General features: G+C 37.5%; 1 protein-coding gene across 1 annotated transcript in view; it reads right to left on the minus strand.

Annotated features, from left to right (window-relative positions):
• LOC122184694 (prolyl endopeptidase) overlaps window positions 1-21,063 on the minus strand; it is a 93,792-nt gene that overhangs the window by 14,905 nt on the left and 57,824 nt on the right. Inside the window, exons 10-11 of the mRNA XM_042879838.1 lie at window positions 19,771-19,874; window positions 1,400-1,536 (exon numbers count right to left, since the gene is read on the minus strand). Of these exons, the coding sequence (XP_042735772.1) occupies window positions 1,400-1,536; window positions 19,771-19,874 (241 nt within the window). The remainder of the gene's footprint in view (window positions 1-1,399; window positions 1,537-19,770; window positions 19,875-21,063) is intronic.

Here is a 21,063-nt window from a genome sequence, read left to right on the forward strand (position 1 = left end):
CATTGTTAGTGGAGTAACATAGAGTCTCTTAAAACTGATAGTTCTCTGTGCTTCTTACTTTTAAGGTATTGTTACAGATTCATACTCTTACTTAATCCACCATTTAAGAGTACAGTTTCATGGGATTCCGAAAGATATAGGTCACTGCTCCCTTTTTCCCATCCTCCCTTCTGTTAGCTACACTTTCTTGCTGCTTGCTAATGCTGGACTCCTACAAGTTAAACTTCAACTTGCCCAAGTGGCAGAAAACCACCCATCCTTTTTGCTAGGATAGTTTTTTTTATTTATTTATACATTACCCTTGTGAGGGTAATGAGCTTAGCAAAAGTTCCAGCTAACATCAGGGCTAATGAAAGGGAGGTGGGACAAGGGACCATGGGATACTTTCCACTCCTTTTGCCAGCAGCCAACTCACACTGCTCTGCAGCACATGAAATTTTATCCCAAATCAATAAATACATTATATTTACTTTGGAAAAGAAAACATGGTCAGTTTTATCGCAGTTTTCAGCATCTACAATAGACTGTAATAAATCAGTGCTTGAGTCTAATCTAAAAGGGAATTTAAAACCTATTCTGGTTATATAATTGTCTCACAAAAACCACAGGAAATTAAAAATGTAGCTTTACAAGGCATATAAAATACTTTCCAGTAATCACAGAGTGCAAGATGTGAGGTCCACTGTTGGACAAGGTACTTGATATAAACCACCAGAGACTGTAAATCCTACTTACAAATACAACCACAGTGACCTGGAAGAGCTAACACTACAAAAAATTTCTTGAAATACACTGACTCTAAAAGAAGACCTGGTAGCACACAAACTTAACAGTATGGTTTGATATTAGATTATTTTTGTATTAGTGAGCTGTTCTTCTATCTGAAGTACAGTGTTCCATCCAGCCCTTTGCGTTTCTGTTTACTTCTGCCTTGCTTAGAAACAACTGTTATACATCAAAGCTCTAAGACAATCAGTGACACTTTTGCTAAGTCTATCTGAATTCCCTCACAGAGGAAATCAGCCCTTTCTTTAAAGAGGACATCTATTCAATATAGCTTATGTCTTTGGAGAGCTACAAATCCTATTTTGCAAACAGCATTTTTGGTTTACAACGCATTGCTTTGCATATGCAGAGCCTGTATCACAACTACCTCTAGACAAAATAATCTTTTCTCTTTTTGATTATATAGGAACACAGTATGATTTTGCTTTTGACAATCTTCTCAGAGGTATATGAAAATACATCTGAATTTTCACAATTTACAGTACACAACAGTACTTCTCAAGGACCTGAAACCCTTAATTCTGCAGATCCATAGTCCAGCCAGCTCTCAGTCCTTTCTGATAGTCGTTAACATCAAATTGCTTCAGAAGGTTGAAAATACCCTGCTGCTTACCTGTAGCTTGGTGTAATCGATATGTTGAAGCCTCCATATCCGTACAAGAAGGCAGGATGAGAACCGTCCAATTTAATTCCTTTCTTGTGAATAATAAACATGGGGATCTTAGTACCATCTTTGCTAGGGTAGAAAACCTAAGACAAGACAAGAAGGAATGTGGGATGATCAAGCCGTCACCTGCTTGGTTGCTAGATAGTTCTGAAAAACATCAAAACATGACAATACAAAGGGTATGGCTATTAATTTTTACATGTCCTGCACTGTGACTGAGCTGGTAAGGCAAATGAACAGGACTAAAACCAGATTTCTAATTTAAGACATTCCTAAAAATTTCTCATTTTTAAAAACTCTAAATTTCAAACACTAGACAACAGTGTACAGAGAAGAAGTAACACATCATAGGGTTGTGACTTAGTGAAACCCAAGCAAATGTTGCACTGTTTCAGGTAAGAAATAGCTATGAAACTCCCAGACAAAGTATGTATAATTCCCTTAAGACTTGATCTTGTCTGCTGAAATGCAGTATTTGCATGTAAAAACAAAGTTAATCACGAGCAAAAAGCTAAAGATATTAAAAAAGCCACAGAATTATGTTTTTTGTATTAATACATTGGCATACATTTTGTTAACATTGTTAATACACTAATAACATTTCTCAACAGAGTCATTCCACACACCAGACTCAAATCAAAAGAATAAACCTTGATTAGCTGAAGACCCTGCTTCTTATGAAAGCATCAAAAAGGCGACTATTCAACACTTGTGCATGCACCATAAACTCATAACAGCAGTGCTGTATCCAGCAAACACGGATTGAGCACTGCCCAGTCTTTCCAGGTTGTCTCAAATTCCCTGATCACGGTGGTAACATAATCCGCGACAGACACTTCTGTCGTACTTGGAATATTTCCAGACATTTCCCAGCAGCGAGGACCAGGAGTGCTGGCATTGCAGAACCCCCAAACCCACCTGGCAAGACAACAGAGCTATCTGCTGGCTTTTAGGAAATCTGCTTGCAAAGAATCCAGCATCCAGGCAGCATATGCTTTCCTACGTGCCTCTACTACAATAAGTCACAGCGCTGTAGTAACTTAAAAGCTAAATTCCACATATAGAAACATGCGCTGCAATTGCTTAACAGAATTTCTTATCTTGTTTAGATGCATGTACCCGCATGCATGTTCTAGTTTAGGTTCCAGCATATCCAATTTTGACAATCAAACAAAACACGGGCATGAAAGCAGTTTATTGCTTATCCTAAAGTTCCTTGCATTGGTTTCGATATCAACATTTGTGATTTCTATTTTAATCAGAACAAAGCAATAGAATCACATTCTTACTTCATTGTATGTTTACAACTTCTTCACTTTGAGAGGAAAGAAACCTATCATATTTTATAAAGTGTACATGATCAACAGGATCTGTTTTTATAACTAATGAACCCCACCAGTAATACGATCTTGTGCAACACATTTATTCTGAGCACTGCTTGTAACGTGAAACAGAAAGCCGCATGGCACGTAAAAAAAACGAAATCACATTTGATTTTAGTTTAATCATGGCTAAAGACGTGTGAGAAATTTCAAAAGAAACTGCGTTGGCATCTGAAGGCTTCACCAAGTCTTTTAGGCTTATTCTAGGTAAAATTCAGTTAATTCCTATTAAAGTAAGAAAATAATAATCAGAACTAAAAGCTGCAGGCATTTTTGCACAGATGAAATCACCCTTCCCAGCTACTGCCTCAAACATCTCTTTACCGCTGAAGTACTCATCAGAACTCATTACAGGAGAACACACTTGAAGTATTTAGAAAGACAAACAAATCGAACACTATAAGCAAATAAAATAGCTGATGGACAAGAGACCTGCTGAGGATAGAGATGAGGCATTCCAGAGAGAATCCTCTCTAGAATACTCTCCAAAACTCCAGTTGTTGCTGGCAATTCACACAATGTGCACACCTGGCCCTTCCTGTGTTTCCAGTAACAATGCTGTTGGGCCAGACGCCTTTTCTTTTCCTTATAGAAATCTCTGGAAAATGACTTCAGCAAGGCTTTTATCATCATCAGTTAAGATGAAATAACATGACAGTAAATGCAAACTCATCCAAAAAATAAACCAAACCAAAAAACGGCACGTCAAGGTGACATTTGTAATGTAAGGGTTTTCATTCCTATTTTTTACTGAAATAATCATTACCTCTCTCTCCGAGAGGAACAAATGGGAGGTGGAAAAAAAATCAATTCAGTGAGACACCAAGATATGTGAACCTATTTAAGCTTCTCCAAATAGACTATTTTCAACAACTGATTCAATCTCACCTTTAAATTGGGTGTTATCTCTGAAGCAAGTCCAATGGTTTATTTATGCAACCAATAAAGGGCTGTGCTTCTATCTCAAAGATTAAGGTAAACTGGAAAGGGCAAGCCCTGAAGAGAAAACCTTCCCGTGATGGCATTTCATGCCTAATTTTAGAAGCTGACAGTTTTTACAAGAGTTACTGCTCACAGAAGGGTCCTATAGTTTTCTGCTTTATCGCAGTGAGGAGTGATCCTCTTGTGCCAGTCACATTACGTTACTCATCGCTCACATATTTTCAAAGGAAGACTCACATCACTACAGCCATGAGCACACAAAAAAAGCAACATTTTTCCCTTCAAAATCACCTTGAGGACAAAGCATCAGACATACCAGAAAGAATGAAACTAGAGTAGTAAGGGAGGGAGGTGTGAAATGCTGAAAATAAATACTTTCAGTCTCCAGGAGCGTACTAGCAACAGTACCTCTTGGGCTATTCTCAGAGCGTGTGTGGGAGTAGCAGAGGAGCCCTGAAATAGTTGTAAGCATAATTTTGTCTCACACTAACGTCCCTGTGTGTCACATGGCATGGGATCTCAATGCCAGAAAGAATCTCCCTTAATTCAGATGCTGGAACATGAGGCATAGATTTAGAAACCTTATCCTAATTAGCATGATCCAGAGAGAAAGGATCTGCTTGCACATCTACTCATTACTGCAAAGTACCTGAGGATTAAACTACAAGCAACAATATTTGTTATTCCTCTTTAGTACATACATTTCCTTTTCTTTTTTTTCTTTTTTTTTTTTTTAGGTAAACAAGCCTTAGCACTTCAAAACAATTGACACTCAATTTTGATCTAAAACAGACACTAGAAGCTTGCTTCCAATCCTGTAGAGTAAGGTCTACATATAAATGATTTGCAAATTTACTTAGCAGCTAATGAGAATAGAAAGTGTGCTGTGCGTTCAATTCCATGGCGGACTTTGCCCTCATAATTCCTGCTTGTTATAAACACACAGAATTTACGTTACGTGATCCTTAAGGAATAGGACAACCAACACCCAGTACCACAGATGCAGATATAAATTCAGAACGATCTTAAGTTTATCCATTTATGCCTCTGTAATGACAACAAGAGCATGCTCTCTTCTTTACAAAGGCCAAGAAGCAGAGGTAAATTATTCAGCTTCTGAAAATTTAGCAGAGTTTGAAAGAGAGCAGTTGAAAAGTCAAGTTTTCCCTTTTATTTGCCTAGAGAGAATATAATCAGACAGCAAGAACATGCACACTGAATTAGAAATAATTTTGGCACTCATTCACCATGCACTTCTGTGAATAAATACCCAAATCAGTATCTTATATCACACAGGAAGTAATATGGTCATCACAACAAATAAATAAAATGAATCTGCCCGAGTACAACACTGCATCACACAACTAAAAATATTTTAAGCTACTGAAATTAAATACAGGCTTCCACTCTTAAAAACTACGAGTCAGAAATTTGCGAATACTCAGTGTCATTTTTTCTTGCTTTTAAATGTCTTTTGTCTGTTTACAGAATATAGAGATTAAAGAGTGAATGTAATCGTGGTTGTTCAAGGAAAAAAGATGCACATATACCTGAAATCACCTTACTTTTATAAGACAGAAAATCCTCCTAGGCAAAAAAAAAAAAAAAAAACAACCTCTCCAAAGTGTACCAATTTTATGGTAAGATTCAACAGAGGTTTTGAAATACTGCTTTGAAACATAGTATAAAAAAACCCAGAACAATCTAAGTAAGTCTAATGCATATTTTTTAAGCTGTAAACCATATCTAAATGTCTAGAAATCTTTTATAATTTCAACTTGCTAATTAATAGCAAAAATAATTAAATTACATGAAAAAGTGTTTTGTTCAACTTTTCAGAAATAATCATTCCTTGCAGATAATACATTAATTTTACATATGAAAAGAAACTTTTGACTTGGGACAAGTCACTCTCTAAATCACAATAGGCTAATCATTCTTAGAAAGCCACCAGTGATTCTAAAAATGTCTCTCTTAACTTCTCTTTCAAGATTAGTTACTACATACCAGAGATATCAATTCTTTCCATGTCTTTGTGTGCTTGATCCAAACCAGGTGAAAGTTTTATTTGTCAGTGCACTGACATTCACTGTGCTAAAATGCTGAAGAATGTTACAAAAGTAACTAAGGCATATAAATCATGATAGAACAGGCCTTATTAAAAACATCTGTACCTTAATTTAAATACAGCACTACCAAGACAATGCCTTCAAAATGACTTTTGTTCTATTGTCAATTATTGTTTCACTGAGTTAATTTCTTTCCTTTTGAAAAAGAGCAGGATGTAGCAGACTTGTGAAGTTCATCTATTGTTTTGTGCTTGCAGACAGGAACATCCCCTTCACCCACGGCTGCTACCTTCAGTCCCAGCACACACAAGCAGTGTGACTCGAGCATACCCGTGCTGAGTGGCTGATCAATAGGAATGACCACTTTATTTCTAACTTCCTGGGACTGGATTTCACACATTCGGTTTCATATGCAGTATTCCCTTCATTAACTGTGAAACAAAGATGTCAAAATTCATGCTTTGAAGTTTAGTAAAGAAAAGTATATGAAATTTGTAAACTGTAATGTCATTAGTTTTCCCAAACATTGCAAAAGCTTTGTTAAAGGCTTAACAGTTTAAAATTCCATACAACTCTATTTCAAAGAAGACTGAAAGGGTAAATCTAATGGAGTAGTCCCTGGAGAAAGTTTGAACTTGTGCACAGATAGCACCAGAGGTTGGACAACACTGTATAGCAACACTTACAATTGCTAAACTGTAATAACTGCTGCTCAGCACTTCAGGGAGGCAAATCACAAAGACCAGAAAAAGTCTGAAAGTATCAGTATTGGCAGGCAGGGGGAAATACTCTCCTTGCTTGAGGTGTGAAGGCAGAAGTCTCACAGACTGCCATAGAATCAAGATTCTCCCTCCCAGTGTGTGGCCTGGAACACAACCTCTGCACAGTCCATTCAAATTCTCGTTATCTCTGACATTACAAAACAAACAAAAACCCCTAGTTTTGAACTGCAAGCTGCATAGCACACCAGAGAAGAAATACTACATCTACTGCAGCAGTGACAAGCACTCAACTATAAAAAAAAGAGATGTCTGAAGAGCATCGTAGATCTGGCAGCCTATTACCACCATACAGCAAAATCCACAGGATCCGAGGTTTCCCTTCTTCAGGGGGAAGTCCTAATCAATCTTCTTTAAGTTTCTTAAATTAGCTTCAAAGCAATTCTGAGCTGGTTGCAAGGCTTGCTTAACACAGAACTGGACAGGAGCCAAAGTGACTCAGCGCAGCAGTAATTAATGCAGATAAAATCCAGAAGGAAGAGCACTCACTACAACATTTTCAAGAGCACTATGAAAATAATAAAGAAATCCCTTAGAAGAACCTGTTTCTCTACGTATCCGCTGGGATGAAAAGCAGCTTCCTAATGACAGAGGCTAAATGCTAGGAGATGGTCTTTTAGAAAAAATGCCTTCCAAGTTCAGCCGCCCTTCTGCAAATGACTCATGAAGTATCTCACAGGGTGGTGGTGGGGAGAAGCAGGAGAAATATAGCTGGGAGTTCAGAAATCCTGCAGGACAAGCAGGGCAGATACTGCTCCTAAATCACATTTTTTGTGATCAGTTATGAGGTAGCAGTCCCTTCACATAAAGTGTTAGTGGCAAATTAGATTCAAAGAATTCCTTCCACTCCTCTTTTGCAACCTGACAGACTTGTTGGCTTCTCTCTCTGCCTCACTTCATAGTGATCTCAGTGCTTCCTACGACAGACCAAGTGGCATCTGCCATACACTATTCCATTTTCTTTCCTCAATTTGCTGTAAAGAACACTGAAAGTACAGTACAGAAACATATCAGATAGATACACCTTTTGAATTGAATATATATTGGAGTCACATTAAACTTTTCCCATAGGTCTATGGGAGTTATGGTCTCTTTCTTCAATTACCTCTATGTTTAGGTATTCAAGAATGAGATCAAGAAAAGAGATATCCCAATGGAAGCAGCACACACACAAGTAACATCTGCTGGCTAGCGCAATTCCTTTCATTAAATCCAAGATTTACTTCACTGACAAATCTGCTCTGACATGAGACAATTCACTGTAACACTGTGTAAGCATTAGAAAGCAAACAACCCTTCTCTTTATCATGCTGGAAATCAGTTCAGGTTGTAATGGTAAACACTTAAAAAATAAAAAGCTACTATGCAAGGGAGGGAACTTACATTATGTACACTTCCATAACAAGCTATTCTTATTTATGGTTTTCTACATCTAATGGGAAATGAGAAAGATACACTCACTCAAACAGTAACCAGCTAATTTAGCATTTCTGTTCCCGTTTTGGTCAGAACTTGATTGGTTATCTCAAGACAGCTATACTATTGAGCTGCTGCTTCAAAAAGATGACCCAAATCTTGTCTCTAATTCCTAATGCAGGGCATCTACAGTATGCAGGGCATTCGAATTTCACCTGTAAAGGCATATCCAAAAACCCTCCTACAGAACAAATTGAATTTTAACACTGGTGATGTCAAATACCCAGCTTACATCAGAGAAGGACCTACATATTCCACTTACGTTGCCAAGAAGCTTGGTCAATGACTTCTGATAGCTGAATAATTTCAGAGTTATCCTGTTTAGAGATGTTGCTGGCAACTCAAAACCAGAGGCACCATAAATCACTACACACCAAGAAAAGTTTCACACGTAGTTAGCACAGCAAAACCCTTGACTTCTACTCTTTGGCTTGAAAAGAAACATATCATCTATTGTGGACAATGAATGTTACAGAATTCTGAAGAACTTCCTGAAAAACAACAGGACACTTAGAAGCACTTCGAAGCACTTTCGCATGAGGTTTCTCATTCAAATTATATTTATAAAATTTAAATTTTTGAGACTTAAACTTTAATTTAGAAGATTAAAACAAACAAAAGGCTGCAGAAGGGAAAAACAAACAAACAAACAAAACAAGACACCATCTGAAAAGCAGTCAAGAAAAAAATTGGAAGTCCTAGAAAATACCTAAGAGTGCCAGTTCAGAAGAAAATAATTTTAAGGATCAGATCAAACTGATTTCAATGACTGAAAAGTGGTGACCACATCCTTGTAGGAGAGACAGTACTTCAGGCTCTGTTGTTTTCAGATTTGCAGTTCTCTATGATGTTTTTTGTTTTGTTTTTTTTTATATTGCTTTAACAAGGGGGGGGAAGGAGGGAGGGAATGACAACTAAAGTAGTACAATGAAAGCCTACAAAAAATTTCACTTTATGATGTAATTTCCAGACAGACATCATAACAAGGCTTCAAGGTACTTCATAATAGGAACACCAAGAGGTGTGCTAATGCATCTCTATAATAATATTGGAACAAGGAGGAAAAAACAAGAGGAAGAAGGAGAAACTTGTTTATTTAAACAGTAAAGCTATGGACAACTTGGACCGATCTTTTCTTTCATGGGCAATATCTGAAAAGGTGGGAAAATTCAACAAACTTTAATATCAGTCAAAGAATTCAAATACTAATAATCACAAAACAGACAAAACATCTAACTACCGCAAGTCAACTTCAGTGACTGCTTGTAGTTCAAAAATGCACCAAGAAGTAGAAGAATAACTTCAGGGATGTTCCTACCAGTAAGAGATTCCTCAGTTCCAGGGATTCTACCATTAACCTTTGAATCTTTTTTGTATCTTGTGTATTTTAAGTCATTAACACTGAACACTTTGTGCTATCACTTCCAAAAACGTTTGGCCAAAAAGCAAACTGTACTTGTCAGGAAGAATTTATGCATCCATTTTACTGTGTATGTGAGAAAAGCAAGTCAGAACTAAGGAAATCTACTTCTTGATATCATTCATCTATATGGGTAAAAAAAACTAGTTGCTGTGAACTATAATTATGCTTCTAGGAGGCTTCCCTTGTCCCATAAATTTTCTAAGATATGCCTCCAGGACAGAGCAGAAATAATTAATCAAAGGAAAGATGATATTCTATCAATACCTCCAGGCAGTGTTGATAAAATAAAATCAACTGATAAATGAAGCTGCAAACTAGATTACCCTTAATAAAATTGTGCCATGATGAATTTGTATTGGATCACAGATAGATGAATATCCAAAGGAAAAAAAAACCTCATGTAATCAGTGACTGAACTGTGCTGGTTGGAAAGCAAGCTGCTACTTTCCCTGCTATTTCCTGGAAAAAAAGCATTCTTTCAAAATGCACCAAGATTGTGTCATTTTAATATAGCTCACAGCTGTTATATGATCATCTTGCATAATATATATCCTTTCCTAAGCTTTACTTACTTGGTAGAGGGCTCCCAGGTTACAGACAACTTAGTTACAGTGTTTGAAGTAAGTCTACTTAAGATTTTACCAACAACTGGAATTACTATTTAACAGTAATATTCACCACTCAACTCTATCTTCCACCAGGGTGATTAATGTTAATTAACAACAGAAATTAAAATTTTCTGTCACTAAGGATCAAGTAGAACTTTATCAGGTTTTTATAATAGATGTAAAAAATTCATGGGTATTTTTCACTACTTTTAAATATTGCTAATTATAATTTGGTTCCAATGCCTCTATGTAGTTAACACACAGTTACTATTATTAACCATCCAGAAACATAATTTCTTGATCTGTCTTGCTTTCAAGGTGTGGTTGGGCAAGGAGCCCTGCTAACAGGCTGCCTGTACATAGCACTTAGGTGCACAGGTGAATACAGTTCACGACTAAGCTGTCAAAGTGCTCCAATAACACAAGTAAATAAAGGAGCAATAACTTCTAGTTTGTTCTCTGTAGGCTGCTGTACTAACTTAAATGTTTCTGCATCAGTTGTACGTCAAGCTTAATATAAGCTAGTTACTAACTTGTGTGTGCTTAGAGGCCTGGGGCTCCCAAATACAAACCCCTCAGCTCTGCCAGAGCCATTTCTGTTCTGAAAACACCCCAGTTCCTTGGTGGCCCACAAGGACATCGTTCAGGATGAGAAATTCACTCACTGTGAAGTGTCTAAGCGGAATATGGGGAACTGTGGGGAAGTTTCATTACTAACAGGAAACAGTAAGAGTCTCCTGCAGAAAAGAGGTGGCAAGGGATTGCTTTTTGCAAAGAGAACACAAGGCAAAGCTACACGAAAAAGTAAAATAAAATCCAGTAAGGCAAGAAATGCAGCATGATGTTCGGACAGGTACAATCGCCTGCAGGATAGGAAAGAACTGACTAAATAATTCAGAGAAGCATACGAGAGTTACAGAACACATCCAAATGAACTTGAGCAAAGAATTTTTAGGCAAAAAAACACTCTTTAACTGGCACATACAAGCAGAAGTCTTTCCTACAACATGAATACAACAAATGAAACAACTCTTTCTACTGTACTCAACATTTGTAAACCTCAGCTACAGTTACTTTGCTTAGCATGTCACATCACATCCTGGACATTTAGAGAATCCAGGGAAAAGAAGAGCTGTCTTCCCTGTCTGTGAGAGACACAATGGAATGCTTAGCAAGCATAGCAAGGGAATATAGGTGAAACCTTGTGGCAGACTCCTCTTTCCCCTGCAAAAAAGAGCTTTTTAACAATAAATGCAGTGAAACACTGGGACAAATTGCATAGGGAAACTGGAGGTTTTTAACAACCAAGTAGACTAAAGCCAGTCAGGAATATACTGTTACATACACTACAGGTAGAAGTGGCCTGTCTTAGAAGCCATAATTGTGACCTGTCTTAGAAGTCACGATTGATCCATGACCACATTGCCACTGCATGCACACACTGCAGTTTCTTCCCTTTCCCAGTTTTTCTGTCCTGTTATCACAGCGGCTCTGCCAGAGGTTTTTCTGTTCATGACTGCAATATCCCCTGCTAGGCGGTAATAGTTGGTTCCTTTCCTCTTGTAGGAAAAGAGAGAATCCAACCTCTTTAACTGCAATGTGAAAAATAACCTCAAAAGATCATTTCAACTTATACTTTATACGAACCCAGGAAGAGAAGCTTCATAAGTAAAGAAAATAAATGGAATGAAAGAGAACAAGCTTCCTTTCTGCCTTTCATAAAGCCACGATGTAATAAAATTTCACAGAACCATAGAAAAATCTTCAGGAACAGCTGGTGAGAACAGAAATACTTTCAAAAATCCACCAACTAATTGCAAATTTGTATCAGTTACATTTCAGAAAATGTTTTAAATATTTATGTATAATAAAAAGTGAATATATACTATAGTTGCATGAATGCCTGTAAAATATTGAGCACTCCATGTTTATAAGTAGCATGGACCTCATTAACAAGTAAGCAACTACAATTACTTCTGTTTTGCAAATCTGTTCCAATTTCAGAATCATCCAGTGGCAAAGACAGATACTTACCCATACAATTTATTAAGTACAATTCCTCTTCTTGATGATTTAATGACTATACAACACCACTAGCAAAATAGTAAAAAAGATAAACTTGCCATCAGATCTCTGAATAGCCTGATTATCTCAGTAGCCTAGTACTAGAATGCAATGCCTTTCCATGCCAAATTGGTGCCTTGAATTCTGATCTGCATCAGTGAGGTCTGACAGCTGTAATCATCTAATGTCCTTTTGCCAGCGAATAAAGTGAATAAAACTAATGACTACAGTCCCAGAGAGAACTGTCTTCACCGCAGCATTAAATCACAATTTAACCCACTCCTGGATAGGCTCTGTGAGGCAAAGTAATAAGCGAGCAGGATGGATTAAAAAAAATATTCCTATACTTGCAGATGAGCACTCTCCTTATGAACAGTGCGCTGGCATGCCAGTGAAGCTGATTGTCTCAAGAAAGAGACAGAAAAAACTGGTAGTTATTGCTCCTTTCTTTTAGAGGACAGTTACACATACAGTCCTTACCATGATGAAATGTTCTACTTTTATGACTGCTTGGGTCTGAACAAGACATGAAGAGCTATAAGGAAGGTTGGGAACAGTAGTTATTTGTAGAAGCACTCTCTGCATTTGATCCTTCACCTTTATAGAATGCAACTGTTTATTCTGCGCTCTATGAGACATGTACACTGTACTTATCAAAAGATATTGTTTTGTCAGGATTTAACATTGTTGGAAATATTGGGAGTGGGCACTGTTTAGGGTTGGTCTTTGTTTTGTTTGTTTTTCTTCTGTACGTTTGATGCTAACGTTTTATGAACTGGCACATGCGATAACAAAAACTTATTTACCAGTTTTTTGATCATGTCTGAAGAGTCAACTCCTGAGATCAGCAAAAAGAAGAGCAACCTATATCCAAAAATAACCCTAGCACATCAGTGTGTAACCACAGACAAATCTCATTCTGAACATTTTTATTCCTGTAAAATGGAGTTAGTACTCCTCAGTACCTTTGAGTAATAACACCAAGTTGCTTATATGAAAGGGAAAATAAGAGCTGTGAGAGTATTTCCCCTGAGAATCATCAGAATTCTTACTTATTTTTTAAGAGAGTTAATTAAAACAGTGATGTCCATGGTTAATTACTGGATGTAAGAACTACCACAGGAGTGGATATGAAAGCTGAAAAGAAAAAAAAAAAGAATGGAAAGATCTTCAGCAATTTGTTTAGAAGAGGACAAATAATAAGCATTTTACTACAACAGAACTCTCATTTTAATTCTTCTACATCAGTAAAGAATCTACCTACTGAGATTCGTGAGCATTTAAACAGATGTTCATTTAAGATGTTTGAGTAAATAACACTTTTAATATATATATATTTTTATGGTAAAATGCATTCAGTCATTTACTGTAGGAATCTATACTATTTTTATTCACTGCTAACAATGCAATAACTTAAGACATGGAAGGTTGTAAAATAATCATTTAAACTCCTTTACAGTTGTATAAAGCTCCTGTATACCAAAACAGATTCTCTACAGTAGGTTCAATAACTAAACTCTGTTTTAATCCATGCGATTCTATGTTGTGTTTTAGGAAATTCTGAGAAAGAAATGGAGCATGTAATGCAGCTTGGGATCAAGCATGCTAACTAATATTCATTACAAAAACAACCATTACAAGTTCAATCAAAGATTCGACTGAGTAAGGCATAAGAATATTTTATAACACATTTTAGTTATGCTATGATGATTTAATATGAATCATAGAATGGCCTGGATTGAAAAAGACCACAATGATCGTCAAGTTTCAACTCCCCTTCTGTGCAGGGTCACCAACCACCAGACCAGGCTGCCCAGAGTCACATGCAGCTTGGTCTTAAATGCCTCCAGGGATGGGGCATCCACAACCTCCTTGGGCAACCTGTTCCAGTGTGTCACCACCCTCTGGGTGAAGAACTTCCTCTTAATATCTAACCTAAAGCTCCTGTTTCAGTTTAAAACCATTCCTCCTTGTCCTATCACTATCCACCCTTGTAAACAGCCGTTCCCCCTCCTGTTTATATGCTCCCTTCAAGTACTGGAAGGCCACAATGAGGTCTCCCCAGAGCCTTCTCTTCTCCAAAACAAGCCCGGTTCCCCCAACCCTTCCTCATAGGAGAGATGCTCTAGCCCTTATCATCTTAGCAGCCCTCCTCTGGACCTGTTCGAAGAACTTCACATCCTTCCTGTGCTGGGGGCCCCAGGCCTGGACGCAGTACTCCAGCTGGGGCCTCACAAGAGCTGAGTAGAGAGGGACAACCACCTCCCTCTCCCTGCTGGCCAAACTTTTTTTAATGCAGCCCAGAACACAGCTGGCCTTCCGGGCTGCAAGCACACACTGCTGGCTCAAGAAGGTTCTGCAAACTAGCATTTTAAGACGTTCTTCAATTCCCTGCACATTTAGCAGAAAAATAAACAAAATCTGATATTAGAAAGCTTGGGAATAGCGAATCACAAAGCCTGTATGATGATCCAAAAAAAAGAAAAGACTGGTATTTTAATATCATCCATCCACACTGTGTGGTCTGGTATTGTATTAATTCTTCCTAACAGCAGTTCTGTACTCCTCCACACTAAACAACATTTCTATTGTTCTGCATTCTGCTGAACACAAACTCCCAACATCTAAACTGTACAGCAATCCTCTGTAGTATGTAAGAAGGGGACTGTAGTATGTAAGAAGCAACTTTGGACATTTAGGTCTTAAAACAGGAAAACTGCATTGCTTTCTTTGCCAATCCAGTTCGAATTCAATTGCTACATCCCTCCTCTTGGAATATGAAGATCTGATTCCTACTCTATTCAACTCCAGACTTAGGAAATATCACTGTCTGCCAGAACTACTGGTATGAATTATTTGAGTGCATTGGATGCTGCTGCTTAAAGTATACTGGGTACAGAGTAAAATTCTACTCTGTTTAGGCAGGCTTCAAAAATTCAAGATCATTTAAGGTCATTATGGGAAATTCTTCACTTGTTGCTCTTCTAGACATAACATCCTTCACAAGCACAAATTTTCACCTTAAAATGGAATGCAATATGGCTGCAATGTAAGTCATTTTTCAATATACTATCTTCTGGCTTTAAAGAGTTACACAGCCTTAAAACCAAAAGACCGTGTTTTGAGTTGCTTCCTCACTGACCTGTAAGCAGAAAAGTTAATGGCAGATTAAAGTGGTGCCCATAGCAATCACATGCAGAGGGTGTAACAAGTTAAATTCACACAGGCACACTGCCAATGCTGCCACAGTTGTCACTGTGATTTTGCTGATGCCATCCAGAGCAAGACTGTTGACTAAGTGCCAAAACCACAGCCATTACCGAAGCACCAGAAAAGCTCTAAGCTGAAGATTTCAGTCTCATCTTGGGAGTTCTGATGAAAAGTGAAACAGTCCAGAGTTCATTTTCCCCTTGCAAGGGGGTAGATGGTCTGCTACACTGTAGCAAGCACTAAAATCCATGCACTTCCTTCCTAACATCCCCTTCTCCCCCACAGTATTTCTTAGTCTTCTTCCCCACTGCAATATGAAACCACAAGGAAATAAAAATGTATAAAATTGAAACAGGCAATAATAAACAACTTGTTTCCCCAAGTATTAATTCTATTCTCTCATCCCATGAGATAAAGATGGGAGTCAAACTCCATATGCTGTTAAAAACAAGGAAGTCCAGCTCCTCAAAAATTAAGTTCTGAAATGGGAAGAATTACTTTTTTGTGCACAAATTCAGTGTAAAATGAATGCACTTTTCTCCTCTGATATAAGAAACACAGCTGACCCAGCTACTGAACCAAAATTCAGTAGCTCTCCAAAACCCAGTGACCTCTCTGTACCTATTAGATGAGAATTAGTCGTCTTCTTATTGCTTCTATCTCCTATCCACACTGAAAAAAAGTGATAACATCAGCTCTTGTATTGCTAAGCAGGTTGAGCTTACTACATCTTTCATAGGACACTGCTTTCCTCTGCTGCCCTTTTTACTCTACATTTTAATGAGAGCATTTAATGCTCGTGAACGGACTCTTAACAGCAACAGCAAAATCCAGGAATAGCGTGGGCAGGTGCTGTGCACAAATCTCTCCCACAGCTCTGTCAATCAATCTCCAGCCTGACTCATCTTCTGTGTTTTATTTTCCTGAAACAGAGATTAATAACTGTGGCAAACTGTACAGTGCTAAGTTCCATTAGGAATTAGAATGTTCGGAGGCTAATTTTCCCTCATCAATGAATCATAACTTGAAATCAGTGCTGCAAAGGAGTGCAGATGGGGCTGAAAGGCAGAACAACAGAACATCTTTCTTATGAAAATCACTTCACTTGTAAAAACAATTGCTGCAAAAGAGAGAATCACAGCCTCAAGAAAACAGATACCCTTTTAAAGACTTGTCCTTCTTCACAACAGCCTCTGAACAGCAACTGTTTTCAAAACAAATTAAGTTGTGCTATGAATTTCACAGTTCTTTTGCAAGAGCTAATTCAAACTTCAGCTGTCAATAGCAGCATATGTGTTTGGTTCACATCAAACTATGAGGGCTGCTCTGAAAGTAATGCCTCCTATTTTGCTATGTTGGCTTATGATATCAGAGGCACATGTTGGTGGTATACCAGTAGAGCACAAACCTTCCTGCCAATGCAGTGTGACAGATGGCAGCAGAGGGGTGGTCTGACAAAATGGTATTTGACATGGAAGTGTAGGTGAAGCAAAGATGTGTAACAAATTTGCTCCGTGCATAAAACACTGCACCAATTGTCATTCATCAATGCTTGCTGAGAGTTTGTGGAGACCAAACAGTGGATATCAGCACAGTGAGGTGACAGGTGGTGCATTTCAGCAGTGGTGACAGTGCGACACCTCTATTGGTGAAGATTTTAGTAAGTGCAGTACACAGGATCTTGTTCATCACTAGCAAAAATGCATAGCTAATGGTGATGACTAGGTCAGAAAAATAGTGTTTTGTAGTTGAAAATGTACTCTTACCAAATAGTATTATTTTGCTCTTTGTATCTATCATAGCTTCTGTGTAAATAAATAGGAGGCATCACTTTTGGAGCTACCTTTGTATGTTAAGGATAGTCCTGAAAGGCATTCAAAAAATGGCAAAAGGAGCTAAGCAATATTTGACTGCATATCAGCCTAAAAGTAGGTGAGTTCTGAGCCAGGACAGACAACTTTTACCTATGATTAAGTGTCACAGTGAGTTGTTAATATGGAGAGGCATATAAGCACTTAGTTTGTAAAGATAAAATACAAACCTTTTATTTAAAGCAGCAGTTGAGTTATCTATGCAATAAACATGAAGGCTCTTGGCAAAAGCAAAGTTCCTGTAAAATTCACTCATGGATTTTGGCTACTTCCTGAAGTCTGTCATTTGGTGGATCAAAGCATTCAGGGAGGTTGGAACTAGATGATCTTAAAGGTCCCTTCCAACACAAACCATTCTGATTCTTGAAAATTTATATACAGAAAGCAAACCTTGTTACTGGTTTATACTTGTAAGTGCAAGGAGTCTGTGAAGAAAGCTTTACAGGTGATCCAGAAGAGCAAAAAGCAGGCGCTGTGACATTTTAGAGCTGCCATAATTCGGATTTCACACTCATGACACCTTACAATTTCAGTTCAAGTCTTCTCAAAACAGTTATATTCAAAGATTGCTAAAAAAACAACAGGTCATTAAAGTTTCATATATGTTATACAGACAAATCTAGGAAGAGATGTTTCTTCAGGTATACAAGAATAAAAAAAAAATAATCTTTGCAGGGGACCTGCTTTTCCCTAAGGTCATACACCGGAACAGAGCCAACTACATTTTTCTTTACTTCTTTAGTAATTCTGATGGAAATTAAAGTTATGTCACGAACTCCAGAATGCTGCTGGTGCTTCTATAATCAACAGCCTTTGCCTAACTTCAGATTTTTCTTGCATTCTTAATTTTCAGTTTCTTCCACAATTCCCTGAACCAGTGCCTGAGTTTTGAAATGGATATGCAAGGTTGACAGCCATTTATAAATTCCTTTGATGAGCCACCATTTCTCTTTCTCTCATCCAAATCCAATTTAGCACAAACATTAAAGGTCCATGTGGGATTCCACCAATGGGGATGAGGACTGGGCTTGTGCAAAAGCATGCAGCATGTCAGGCCAGGTTACTACAAAGGTGACCAAATAGTCCCAGTCACAGCTGCAACAAGCCTTCACAGCTCATTTGAGAGTTCCTCCTGAATCTGAACAATGTAATTCACAGTGAATCATCAATTCCAATGACTGCAGAAGTAATTTCAAAGGTGTTACCACAATGGACTAATTTGCTGACAAAAGGCAAAGCTGAATGAGTGGTTATCCAAGAGTGTTCTTTGAACACTTTATGATCCTATTGTAACTGCACAGGTCACATTTACCTAGAGCTAGCTCTGAGTAGGAGTAAGGAGAAAATCAGAACAATAATACTGACTTCCACTCCGCCAGAGATTCACAGAGTAGAGGTTTGCACAGGGAATAGCAGAGCATGCTTCCTTTTTGAAACAATGTGCATTACTACTCTAACCATACCCTAATTTAGCATGTAATTGATTTAAATATAAAATGAGATTTTGTTTTTCCAGTCATAAAATATGATTTACTAGAAAAATGCAATATTTCTTATTTATGGCAAGCCTTTCAAAACTCTTAATTAGATGGGTATTTGTATTCCATTATTATCCTTAAGTTTCATGTCAGCATTATATTTGTACCAAGTTCTTCCCTAAAGAAAATGCTCTCCTCTTTTTCAGCTCACTATGCCCCAGAGTAATTCTGTGCAAGTCTCTGAAATGAAGTTGATTGAAACAGACTCTGTGAGAACACTTATAGCAAACTGTCATCTGCAGAACTCTTATTTCTGTCTGCAGATGCGTGGACAAACAGATGATTTCCTTACAGCAGCAACATGAGCATACCGAACTGTCTCTCTGCTTTTACAGAGTCTGTCCTGTATATGTACTGGGGCAAAATTAAAATAAGAGATTAAGAAAGATAGCATCTCCTTTCCAAGACTCCATTGAAAAGTGTTACAGTTCACTATAGTATCTCCGAGGTAATTTCCTATTTTTCCACACTAAGTTTATTTAAGTTCCATTTCTAGCCATTGTTTCCTGTTATACTTTTGGCTATAGAAACAGAGATCTTCTACTCTGCTCTTATTCTACGGTTGCAAAATCCTATGTATAAAGTAACTCAACCACTTTCCAAACTTTCTTCTATAAATTGCAGGGATTAAATATGCTATGCCTTAGGATGTAACGACATCCCTAATTACTTCAATGAATTTGTACAAGTCATTCCTAGATACTGTTTTCTTAAAGTCCAAACCAGGACCCAATACCTTATTGGCGTTTACCAAAGCTGTGTTTAGTGGCAAGATCACTTGTTACTTAAAATGTGTATTTCACATAATATTTTTAGCCATAGTATTTATTATGAGCTCGCAGCAGGTATCTATACAGAACCCTGTAGGGCTCTTAAGCTAAAGAAATCACTCACCTTCAGCCAAGCACAATTTCGTTAAACATTCATCTAAGATGGAAGGAATAGCATTTATTACCTGAATTGTCTGGTAAACCGAAGGATCAAATCCTTTCACAGTCACCTCCCGAAAAACTCTTGGCTCCAGTTCCTCTTTAGTCAGATCACAGTGATATATAATACCTACAACAGAGTGCAACTTTGTCAGCTTCAAGTAAGGGGCACTGTTAAAAGGATGATAGGCATTGTGATGGAGTAATGAATGATAATTCAGCAGGGTGGGAAAAAAAGCTCCTGATAACTCCTTCAGTTAACACTTCTTAAAAAATACGATACATTTAATCTAAGAGGGGTGCAAAGGTTTTCTGTAAAGACAATAATTCTTGCTGCCCAAAGTTAGTATCGAAAGTGGATTAAACAAACTGGAAAAAAAGAAAATCATTTGTTTTCATGAAGTAACATAGCATTTATTGAGACTGACAAAATTGGAGGAAGTATAAAGTTCACTTTAAAACATCTCCCCCAGAGCTACCAGACCAAGAATAACTATACTAAGAATTTTATTCGAGTCATTTTTCTCCTTACATTAAAATATTTTGACATTATAATTCAAACAGAACCCTGGATAAGAGAAAGAGCTAGGCATCAACTCGAGACTGTGACAGAGTAGCAGAGAGTACCTATGTGACTGAACAGAATTTGGTCTCCTACCATTTATTTTACATCCTGATCCTGAAGGTTTGAAGGCAGCCTCACTTGCTTGAGACACATCTGTGTTTTTTCCAAGTGATTTTGCATGAGAAAAATCTCTGACTTTGAGCAGTATAAAACTTCTATTTAAACATGTATTAAAGTAAAGAACACTAAAAGTTTAAGGCAATAAGCTTTCCACAGAAATTTTCTCTGCAATAAAATTAACCAGAGTGGACAATACTTGATTGAAATACTGCTATATTGTGTATCTTTTAGGTAATTGCTTTTGGTTTCCTGAAATTACTACAGAAGTTATGGCTATAAAAATTATACTGAAAAATGAAATAAGGAGGACACATCTGACACAAGTTAATTGCCTCATTAAATCATTTTTATAGACTATGGAAAATCAAAGATAAAGATTGGCGACAGAATACAAATGAAAACCAATACTTAAAAACTGATAAAACTTATTTTCATAATGATGAATTAATGGGAGGAATAAAAGGAGGAATACTCTAACCTTCTGGGAAGTATTTTATTTAATTGTACTTGCCATATAGTGACTAGCAAGCCTAATGCAGGTGAAAATACAAAGAAGCATTACAGCAGCATTAAAGTAACGTGAAAGCACAAAGGAAACCATGCAAGGTGGTCACAGGCAGAGCAGCTGTTATAC

This window comes from Lagopus leucura, unplaced genomic scaffold, assembly GCF_019238085.1.
Source record: "Lagopus leucura isolate 7727_CA_CO unplaced genomic scaffold, USGS_WTPT01 Super-Scaffold_73, whole genome shotgun sequence".
In the NCBI taxonomy this organism is placed as follows: Eukaryota; Metazoa; Chordata; class Aves; order Galliformes; family Phasianidae; genus Lagopus; species Lagopus leucura.